General features: G+C 39.9%; 1 protein-coding gene across 1 annotated transcript; it reads right to left on the bottom strand.

Annotated features, from left to right (window-relative positions):
* Positions 1-222: 222 nt before the first annotated feature.
* LOC140831393 (uncharacterized) lies at positions 223-750 on the bottom strand. Its single transcript, XM_073195147.1, has one exon. The coding sequence runs from the start codon at positions 748-750 to the stop codon at positions 223-225; it is 528 nt and encodes a 175-aa protein (XP_073051248.1).
* Between the last annotated feature and the right edge of the window lie 11,459 nt (positions 751-12,209).

Below are 12,209 nucleotides of genomic sequence, written 5' to 3'. Positions count from 1 at the left end.
ATTTTACATAAAATCACGCAATTAGACTCTTAACCATATAATATGCATCATGTAAGCATTTAAAATCGATTAAATAAAACGATTAAGTAATTTAATTCCTTTGCATGAATGTGGTTTATGTAGGTTGGATTTTGGACATTACAAATCATCCCCTCCCTTAAATAAAATTTCATCCTCGAAATAAAGACTTACCGAATAATTCGGATATCGACTCCTCATCTCTCACTCAATCTCCCAAGTGGCTTCTTCCTCCGAGTGATTCATCCACTTGCTTTGGCCATTTTTATCACCTTGTTCCACTATTTCTCTCTTGTCTACCCAAGATTTGAGTAGGTGTGAAGGATTTGACATGTACTTGCGGAGCATCGATATGTGAAAGACATTGTGGACTCCTGCGAGATTACGTGGCAACACCACCCAATATGCTAATGCTTCCACTCTTTCTATTATCTGAAATGGCCCAAAGAATCTTGGACTAAGTATGCCTTTCTTGCCAAATCTCATAACACTCTTCATAGGTGTTATCTTTATAAACACGTGATCACCTACTGCAAACTCGAGATCTCGTCTTCTTTTGTCCTCGTAGCTTTTTTGTCGACTTTGAACAGTTTTCATTCTGTCTCGGATCTTGGCGACCATTTCTGCGGTGTGCTGAACTATCTCGGGTCTCATCGTAGCCCTTTCTCCTACCTCGTCCAAATGGATAGATGATCTGTATTTCCTCCCGTAGAGTGCCTCATATGGAGCCATTCATATTGATGACTGATAATTATTATTGTAGGTGCACTCCACTAGAGGTAACTTTGGTTCCCAACACCCTTGGAAATCGATCAAGCAGGCTCGGAGTAGATGTTCTAAAATTTGTATGACTCTCTCAGACTGACCGTCTGTCTGAGGATGAAATGTGGTAGTGAATAGTAGCTTAGTCACCAATGTTGCATGTAGGCTCTTCCAAAACGATGAAGTGAAACGTGTGTCTCTATCCTATACTATAGACACTGGAATCCCATGCAGACTAACTATCTCTCGAATATATATTTCTGCATACTGAGTCATGGAAAACGTCGTCTTCGTTGGTAGGAAATGTGCTGACTTAATAAGACGGTCCACTATTAAACAAATGGCATTGAGTCCTTTCACCGTCTTTGGCAATCCTACCACGAAATCCATAGTATTGTTTTCCCACTTGCACTCGAGAATCGGAAGTGGTTGAAGAATTACCGCTGGTCTTTGATGCCCTGCCTTCACTTGTTGACATGTCAAGCATTCGGATACAAAATGCATAATATCTCGTTTCATTTTCGGCCAACAATATAAAAGTTGTAAATCCTTGTACATCTTTGTACTCATGGGATGAACAAAATAAGGGGTACTTTGAGCTTCAGGCATAATTTCAACTCTAAATGAATCACTGTTACGAACCCAGAGTTGACCTTGGTACTTAACAAAGCCATCATCGACTGAATATAACGTGCTTCCCTTTGATTCATCTCGTTGTCTCCATTTCTGCAATTGCTCATCATTAGACTGTACGACTCGAATTCTATCTCGCAAAGTGGAGTACACTGTTAATGTATAGATATTAGGGGCCTCTCCCCTAGCATAAATTTCAAGAACGAAGCGTTGAATTTCTACTTGTAGGGGCTTCTGTACTGACAAATGGGCCAACACTGGCCATTTCTTACTCAAAGCATCGGCCACTACATTAACTTTGTTGGGATGATAGCTAATGTTGCAGTCATAGTCTTTCACAAGTTCTAGCCATCTTCTTTGTCTCATGTTCAGCTCTTTTTTTGTGAAAAAATACTTGAGGATTTTGTGTTATGTAAAGATCTTGTATTTCTCGCTATACAAGTAGTGCCTCAAAATTTTTAACGCAAATACAACTGCTGCAAGCTCAAGATCGTGTGTCGGATAATTCTTTTCATGTACTTTCAGTTGTCTAGGCGCATACGCTATGACTCGGTCATTTTGCATGAGAACGGCGCCAATCCAAGTTTTGAAGCATCAGTAAATACCACATATTCCCCTTGCTCTGTCAGCAAAGCTAAAACTGGTGCTGTATTGAGTGATTTCTTCAACCGATCGAAGCTATTTGACACTCTGATCCCCATACAAATTTCGCATTCTTCTTCGTCAATGACGTCAAGGATACTGCAATGGATGAAAAACCCTTGATGAACTTACGATAGTAGCCAGCTAAACCCAAGAAAATGCGTATTTCCATCACACCTTTAGACACAGGCCACTGCTTAACTGACTCGACCTTAGAAGGGTCGACCTCTACTCCCTCTTTTGACACGATGTGGCCTAAGAATGTCACTCTCTCTAGCCAAAACTCGCACTTGCTGAACTTTCCATATAATTTCCAATCTCTTAAAACTTGCAAGGTCTTCCTCAAATGCTGATCATGCTCCTCACAGATCTTGGAATAGATCAAGATATAATCGATAAAAACAATAAAGAACTCATCGAGATACGGCTGAAATATGCAATTCATGAGAGCCATGAAGATTTCCGGAGCATTAGTCAATTCAAAAGGCATCACTAAAAACTCAAAATGCCCATAACGCATTCTGAAATTCGTCTTGTGCACATCCACCTCTTTCACTCAATTGCTTATATCCAGGCCATAAATCTATCTTTGAAAATATCAAAGCTCCTTGCAATTGATCAAACAAATCTTCGATTCGGGGTAATTGATACTTATTCTTTACTGTCACCATATTCAACTATCTGTAATCGATGCATAGTTTCATGCTCCCATCATTTTTCTTCACAAATAGTACTGGCGCGCCCCATGGACAAAAACTAGGGCGAGTAAATCCCTTGTCTAGTAGCTATTGCATTTGATCCTTTAATTCCTTCATTTTAGTTGGTGCTATCGATATGGTGCCTTAGAGATCGTCACTGTACCGGGCATCAACTCAATAGCGAATTCCACTTCTCTTTTTTGAGTGGGTTACCAGAAATATCATCAGGGAACACGTCTTGAAAATCCTTAACTACCTCTATATCCTCAATAGATTGACTGTCAGTGTCGGGTGCAGATGTAATACTGGCGAGAAAACCTTGGCAACCCTTTTGAATAAACTTATTCCACGCATGCATGAAATAATATGCGGTATTTGATTGTTTTGCGCCGCCTCAAAGATAAATGCTTTCCCATTCGTTGGCCTAATAGATATCGACCTCCGTTGAAAATCAATAGTAGCACCATTCAGTGTGAGCCAATCCGTCCCCAAAATAATGTCGAACTTGGCATTGGTAGTGCTATAAGGTCCGCTCGTATAATATTCTTTTGCAATTTAAGTTCCACGTCCTTAACCAAGCTACTAGAGACCATTTGTTCACCAGTAGGCATTGTAACTTTGAATCCCGACTCCACATCCACTGGTAAGATTTCCAATTGTTTCACGAAGGATTCAGATATGAAAGAATGCGTAGATCCAGAATCTAGCAAAGCATAAGTAGCTATTCCCGCTAGCAATATTCGTCCTGGTAATATTTGTATTATTCTCGATTAAGGCCATAAAATTTAGGAATTCCCTATCATCTAGGCACTGCTTGTTTCCCATATTAGCATTTCAACCCCTTAAATTTCGAAAATTACAAAATGCCCTTTAAAATTATTTTTGCAATTTCAACCCCCTAAGAATTTTCGAATTTACCAAGTTTTCCTCAATAGTTTTCGAAAATTTTTTTTTAGTCCCTTTAATTTTCAATCCTCTATAATTTGATCCAAATGATTAGTGTTTGCAAGAATTCAATTCCTTAAATCCTAGAATTTGAAACATGCAATTCTAAGTCATCAAGTTCCATGCACCTGAATTCAATGCTAGCATTCATGTTTATTATTTCATGAATAAAGCAATTTTAAATGCTTGAATAGTCGGAGTACCTGTAATAAGCGTAGTTTCTGGCTCCGCTTGCTTAGCATGCATCACGTAAGCCCTTCAAGTCGTGGGTTGCTTGAGCTTTGAGTAATCACCAGTCTTATGCCCCATTCCTTTGCATTTGAAGCACTTGTAGGTGCCGCACATGCAGTATCCATATTTATGGCGCTCACACTCCTTGCAAAGTGGCTTCTTAGAAATTTTCGGGACGTTTTCGATAGGTGGTTGTCCTTGTGGTTTTGGCTGTCCCGATAGTGTAGGTGGTCCCATGAATGGTTTCTTATTATGCTGACTAGCTTGCTAGCCGCGATTCCTATTACACTGCGTCTCCCAATCAATATTCTTAAGTGATTGCTCGTCTCGAAAAGCTTTAGCAACAGCAGTGGTATAGTCAATAGGATCAGTGAGCATCACATCGCGACGGATCATCGGCCTCAATCCATCCAAGAAATGCATTAACTTCTCCGCAACATCATTAGCAATCAAGGGCACAAAATGACAGTCCTGTCAAACTTCTGTACAAACTCAACAACAGACAAGTCCCTCTAGGGGAGACTGATAAACTCTCTCTTCTACCTTGAACAAACTCGGTAATGAAATTTTATCATAGAACACCCTATTGAAATCCTCCCAAGTCAACGTTGCTAGATTCACCCCTTGCTCCGCTCCCTCCCCCATAAGCAAGCGTCGCCTTTCAGTAGATAGATGGTAAATGAACTTGGTCGGCGTCCGCCATATCCATATATCAAAAGATCACCTCTAGAGATCTAATCCATCCCTCAGCCACGAATGGATCAGTACTGACAGAAAAATACGTAGGATCCATCCTCCTAAATCTCTCATAGACAGCTTCTGGTCGGACCCTCGCCCCATTTCCCACGTGCTGCTCTAGTGAACAAGCCATACCGGCTAGTACACGGGTAATAGTTGTTGGTACATCGTATTCTCGCACCCAAGACACAGCGGAAGTTAAAAAATTTGTTCTTGGGCGTCGTGTGTTTAAAAACATCCATAGGGCGTTTAGGATTATACCTTTGCCTTCTTAACGCTGGATTCCAAACTATTCTGATGTATAGGCGGATATAGCCCTTCTTGTAAATCCCTGCGAATGGCTCTTCAAATTTGTTCTCCTAATTAGGTCCACGATCAGAAACTTTGTCCTCGCTTGGATTGCACTAGAAATCACAAACGATTTGTGCATTGAGACTGTAGCCTCCGAATTATCAAAATTCGGAGACGAAGCGGCACGGCGGTGGAAGACGGGAGGTGGCCGAAATTCTCACCAATAATTTTTTTTTGGCCGAGACTTTACCATTTAGAAGATGGGAAGATTTTTTTAATTTTGCTTATTGATTCTCAATCAACCATTAACCAACAATTATTGATTCTTAATCAATAATTAAGTAAATCAAATTTGCTTTTGGCCATAATTTCTTCCCACTTTACTTGTGGTGGCCGTGAGTTTTCTATCAAGCAAGGAGAATTTTTGTTTGCTTTGTGTGAAAAAATTAGGGTTGAAATCATGAGTCTAGTGGTGTATTTATAAAGTGAGTCCTAATCCAATTAGGAGTCCTTCTTCCACAAAAACTCTATTTATTTCATTATATTTAAACTCCCATATATTTAACATATAATGTATTTATTAACCTTTAATGATACATGATATAATAATATCATATACACCTATTTATATCACCATATAAAATATATACATGTATATGTATATTAAATTAAATAACTATTATTCAATTTATAAATTAACTCATTTGTTAATTTAATTCTAGACTCCTCTATAATATTTATAGGAATTTGTGCATGTTAGTAGTCACCACTACTAGCACAATCATTTAATTAGTAAATTCTCAATTTACTACATAAATGATTCAGAACTCATTATAACCCCGATCGACGATCCGAGAGCGCCGATGTATCAAGGATACAAATCTTGTTCATATAATGAAAATTGAAATTTCGAAGATCAAAATTTTCATTTATCAAATTTAGAACTTACCATATTTGGCAGCTGTCAGTTTTAGTGAACTCCTTCACAAAATAGGCAGTTCAACTATACTTCCTTATTTAGAAATCATGCTAACTTCCACTACTTCCATCCTATGCAATCAGCTCATAAACTCCTTTATTAGCTTCCTATTTGATCTCCATCAAACTTTAGTCGCCAAATTTCAACTCCTTGAAATTTGACTATCTCAACAGGAACACGGAATCCGATACTCGTGTGACCCTAAATGGTTCAGGGATACATCTAGCTGTGGGTTCACATCTCCATGTGATTCAAAATAACATTTATTATTATTCGGGTTTACCCTAGTTAACCTCATTCTTTTCATCAACTCCTTGATCAAGAACGTCAGAACTCATTTCTGATTGCACCCATCGGATCATGGTAAGAGCGTGTAGTATCATCGCCACATGATCCCCTAGGTATCACTAATATTTTACGGACTATTCCGCTCGATAAGTGAGAACCACTTGGACAGTCCGAGGGAGGGTTGTTCAGTGCATCATCACATGATTGCGCATCTGTCAGAATGGACAACTCCATGCCCTTGCCAATGAAACATGGTATTTACATCACATATGCTAGTCTCAAGCTCGAGCGACCTTTCTCCTTGTTTTAGGCGGCTGAATCGACTAGAAACAAGTTTAGAATATACGGTAAACTTCCTAATAAGTTTCATTATCTCACCTGCATCCATGACACCTAGTGAGTCTAAAGACTCAACACACCATAATCTTTATAACAAATATTACATATAAAATCGCAAGCAACGGTGAAAATATTTTTTATATAAAATAACATTTCATGACATGCATACATAAACTTTAACCTTTTTCTTTTTTCCTCAACATGACATAACATAAAACCTTTTAACATGATCATAAAAATTTTCTTTTTCCTTTATTGAATTAATATCGTTAATTGTGACTTTCTTCAAACTTCAAAAAGTCGATGGATCCATCTACATGTAGCCACAGTAGCGGCGGGGACATCAGGGACACTCTCACTTGTCAACTGAGCATTGGCCTATCCTCATCGAATGAAAATACGATCGGCGAGGCTTCCTCGGGGGCATTCTCCCATAGACGGGCTCCCTCTAGGGCCTTTTCCCACGCATGGGTTCCCTCTGGGGCCTTCTCCCGAAAATGGGCTCCCTCTTGGGCCTTTTCCCCTCACGACATCCTCATTCTTACCTCAAGCCTCATAACCTCAATAGTCACAATTACTTCACTTCCTTCAATGTTTTACATTCTCATCACTTTATAAAAATCATACATTTAATATCCTTTTCCTTTTAAAAAAAAGCTTGCAACATATCTGTTAATGTTATCGTTTTATCATAAAAATTAATAATCGTTTAAAATAAACATTTGAACATATTAGAAATCTATAAACATTTAAAATGACATTTTAACCTCAAAACATTTAAAATAACATTTCGACATATTAAATCATAAACATGTAAAATTCCCTAAACATTTAAAATATCATTTTAACATATAAAATCCCATAAACATCCATAACTATAGAAAATAATCATATTAGCACATAAAACAGCTGGTTCAATTCAGCTGGTCAGCAACTGGTTCAGTTCAGCTGGTGTGCTGAAACCAGCCTAGTTGATTTCAGTTTGTACAGAACAAGTAGCTTCAATTTCATTTATAAGCATTTTAAACTTCGATTCAGATTTTGACTTCTGATGATGATTTGTAGATAATCATCTTATTTTTTCAACGCATACTGAATTGTTTTATTCCAATAATCGTGCTGAGAGATATGAATAAAACACTGCAGCTGCTCATACCCAAGTGATTATTGTTTTCCTGCAAGTACAGTTTGGTAATTTAGTGTAAATCTCAAATGTATCCTCACACAAGAGCTTGTGCTCTCAACTAGCTGATATATTCATGCTAACTGCCCATGCTTTGAATCATCTCCGAAAGCTCTTGTTTGATCTTCAAGATGTTGTATTTATAGGCTCCAACAATTATATGTACGTTAGATAAATATGACCGTTTGTAAAGTTCTGTACTGTTTCTGAAATTGAAATGGTCAAATTCGTCTTGCTGGACATTTTTCCGACTGGTCAACTCAACTGGTCGTTCAGTTCAACTGGTCAGCAGCTGGTTCAGTTCGGTTCAGTTGGTCAGCTCATGGTTCGGTTCGGTTCAGTTCAGCTGGTTCAATTGGTTTGGTTTGGTTTATTTCAACTAGTTCAGTTAGTCTGGTTCAGTTCAACTAATTCAGTTGATCAGCAACTGGTTCAATTCAGCTGGTCTGGTTCAGTTGGTCAGCTGTTGGTTCAGTTCAGCTGGTCAGCAGCTGGTTCAGTTCATTTCAGCTGGTGTGCTGATATCAGCCTAGCTGATTTCAGTTTGTACAAAACTAGTAGCTTTAACGTCATTTATCAGCATCTTAAATTCCGATTCAGACTTTGTCTTTTGAAGATGATTTGTAGATCATCGTATTATATTTCCAACGCATACTGAATGGCTTTATTCCAGAAACCGAGCTGAGAGATATGACCAAAATACTGTAACTGCTCATACCCAACTGATTGTTGTTATTGTGCAATCAGTTCGGTAAGTCAGTGATCCATTAGACCTTGATAACATCCGAATTTGTCCAACTGACGTGAAATACGACTTGTTCCAAATTGACTTTTCGGATCAGTCTAGTTGGCGGATTGTCATTTGAATTATCTAGTTGAAGGATATCATCAACATACCTAAGCTTGCCAGAAATTCAGTTTTTAAAGAATTCAGTTTCGGTTTGCTTCTTGTTTTAATAATTTCACACTTGAGTAAATATGTTAGAAACACAACAAAAGTTCTGTTAACATCAAAATCAAGATTGTGAACATGAAATATTCCAACATTTTTAAAACATGCTTAAATATGAACATTTTCCATTTAAAATTATCGTTTTGTGAAGTTCGTTCCTTGAAAGTGATAGAATTCATTCGATTGATCAATCTATAAACCATAGTACTAGGCCACCAAGTTCAACGTCCATTTCTTTGACGATCCCACCGACTATCATAAAAATAACTTCACCTTTTACTTTTTCAACGGATCCATTATCATTGAGATTCTCGCCCCCATTTTCGACGTTTCGCTCCATTTTGTCATTGCAAGTTCATCGTTCCCGTTTTCAACGGATCCCTTACTACTTCGTCACGATCAATTCACATTCCTCAAAAATATTTTCCTTTACTTTAATATTTCATAAAACATTCAAAACTTTCCATATTCTTTAAAATTTCAAAAAAAAAATTATGTCATTCGTAATCGTCGAGATTGCTAAAAATAGTATATAAGCGCAAATACGTTAAAACTTCTAAAAATAGCATGTATCATGGATATACTTTAAAACTTCTAAAAATAAAATTTTACATGATATTGAATTGTTTTAGGAAGTTGCATACTGCCTTCGACTTTTCTCGAACTGACCGTACACGCTTCAACGCTATACGTATCCGGACGACCGACCTTAAAGTTTGAATCAAGGAGACGACTCCATTTCAAAACTTTAAAAGCACCAAAAAATATCTAGTACCTTGCTGGAAATTCAATCTAAGGACCTACGTTTCAAAAACGACTCAATTCGCTTACCGGATGACTCGTTTACTACAATTTTCACGTTTTTTGTTAAACAAGTGACCAAACTACCCTTCCGACTCGAACCAACCCAAGACCATAATTTCTTAAAATCTAAGACTCAATATAAACTGCTAAATGTCCCAAGCCCAAGCCAAAACCGAAACTTGAAATAAAATTTTAACCTAGGCTCACTTCGCCCCTTTTTTGATATGTACGGACAAATTACGACCTAGAATAGACCACAGATCGAAACAACCCCAAACCAGGCCCTAGACCCATTCCTTAGACCCTAAAACCAGACCATGATCAGGCCCTTTTGGACACAGACAAGACGCCTAAAGCCCTGATGCTCACACACCAGTAGCACACAAACGCATCATCACGCTCACCTTGGCTTCCTCGCGCACCAGCTGCTGTCCCAGCCCTTGGCTTGACCCTTGGTCCATAACAACCCTTTAACAGGTCCCTAAGACATGTCCCCAGCCCTTGGTTCAGCCATGTCTACCATCCCCTGGCCCACATAACCGCACACACCCCAACCAAGCCAACAAGCATAGTGTAGTGACCCGTTCCAGAATCACCTACTAATCAAGAACTAAGCATGCAACTAACTTAATTAATAATAATCAGAGATAATTGCGGAAAAGGCCAACAAACGATAGTTATACAACCCAATCGAAATCCAGAACAACTCGAACTAAAATGAAATATACGGTACAACCATATCGAAAAGAATAGTACTGAAAATTAAACCAACCAGCCACTCACTGTCCTCCTCCTGCTCTTCCTGAGCTGTCCAACCTGAGGCCTGCCCCGTGGGAATGGGGTGTCCAAGATAAACAAAACCGAGGACGTGAGCGATAAGAACGCCCAGTACAAAAGCATGAGTATACAAGCCTATATGAAATGCACATGCTATGATATGATACCAGGGTAGTCAAGAAACAGGAGTAACAAAGGATCTCAAAATGCTCAGTCTAGAGGCGCCAAGTGGATAGTGCCGCGCGGTACTCCTCTGGGTCACTGCATCCACTACAAGAACAGACGTGGACCAAAAATGTCCCGGATCACCGAAGCCCTCCCGACCCGTCGGCCACTGTGTACTCTCGGTGTCCATGCGTCCACAAGACAAGACAGGGCTGAGCGGCCCCACAAGATATAGCTTATCTCGAAAGAGATACAGCTCAACAGTAAAGGCTATCTCGAAGGAGATACGGCTCAACATGAAATGCAACATGCATCATACAGCGTGACATAATAGCATGCATTATATGACATATATCAATGCACCACATAATCATGCAACACATATAAGAATGTATACTCGACCAGGATATCTCGGATAGTACTTTCGTACCTCAAACCAGCAGATCCTAACAATCAGTCCTAGACTCACGCCTGCGTCCGCAGTCAGCCCACTGGTGCCGCTAGCTCCAAACTAGAGCACAGCTCCGCTACAACACTAGTAGCTCCCCGCTAGTGCCCGAACCTCGGAAAAAGACTAGAACCTGTCAGAAACGACTGAAATGCTCTGGAACACTCTGAAAATGGCGAGTCACAAATGAAGCCTCGCGCCTCTATTTATAGCCAACGTTCGGACGCTCCGAACCACTTCGTACGATCCGATCCGGTACACTTCGGACGGTCCGAACCCTGATCGGACGATCCGAACCTTGCATGACTTCCACGAGTACAGCCACCTGTCTCGGACGGTCCGAACCCACTTCGGATGATCCGAACTCTTCCACGTGTCCAGAACCCTTCCACGTGTCCAGCCACCTGTCTCGGACGATCCGAACCACCTTCGGACGCTCCGAACCCTCTTCGGACGATCCGAACCCGGTTCGGTCCTTCCGATCCTACCGAAAATAATTAATCCAATAATTAACTCAAATTAGGAGTCGGGATACTACATTCTCCCCCCCTTAAAAAGATTTCGTCCTCGAAATCAGGTTTATAGGATGAACAAAGCGGAATAACAACATCGTTATAATATCTCAATTGTTGTTGAACACAACTGATCTTTCGATTACAACTGCAAACACAAACATATACAAAGCATAACTCAAAAGAGCTCTGGATGCTCCGAACGCATACGACTCTCTAGCTCCCAAGTGGCTTCTTCAGTGCCTCTGCGCTGCCACTGAACTAAGACAAGAGGAATGATCTTATTCCGCAATACCTTGTCTTTGCGATCGAGAATCCGCACTGGTCGTTCCACGTAAGACAAGTCCGTATTTAGTTGAACTTCAGATGGATGCAAGATGTGAGACTCATCTGCTACATATCGTCTCAACAAAGATACGTGGAACACATCATGAATCCCAGACAGATACGGAGGTAATGCTAACCTGTAAGCCAAATCTCCCACACATTCCAGAATCTCAAAAGGACCAATAAATCTCGGAGATAGCTTACCCTTGAGACCAAATCTCAAAATCCTGCGAAAAGGCGAAACTCGGAGAAACACTTTCTCACCTGGCTGAAAATAAAGAGGTCGCCGCTTGGTGTTCGCATAACTAGCCTGTCGATCCTGAGCGATCTTAATCCGTTTCTTGATTACTGCAACCTTATCAATAGCCTGCTGGACTAACTCCGGTCCCTCAACATGTCGTTCCCCAACTTCGTCCCAGAATAATGGAGTACGACAACGTCGCCCATACAACGCCTCAAATGGTGCCATACCAATAC

This window comes from Primulina eburnea, chromosome 5, assembly GCF_022965805.1.
Source record: "Primulina eburnea isolate SZY01 chromosome 5, ASM2296580v1, whole genome shotgun sequence".
In the NCBI taxonomy this organism is placed as follows: domain Eukaryota; kingdom Viridiplantae; phylum Streptophyta; class Magnoliopsida; order Lamiales; family Gesneriaceae; genus Primulina; species Primulina eburnea.
Note: the sequence above shows the minus strand (reverse complement) of the source record. Positions and strands in the feature narration are given on the sequence as shown.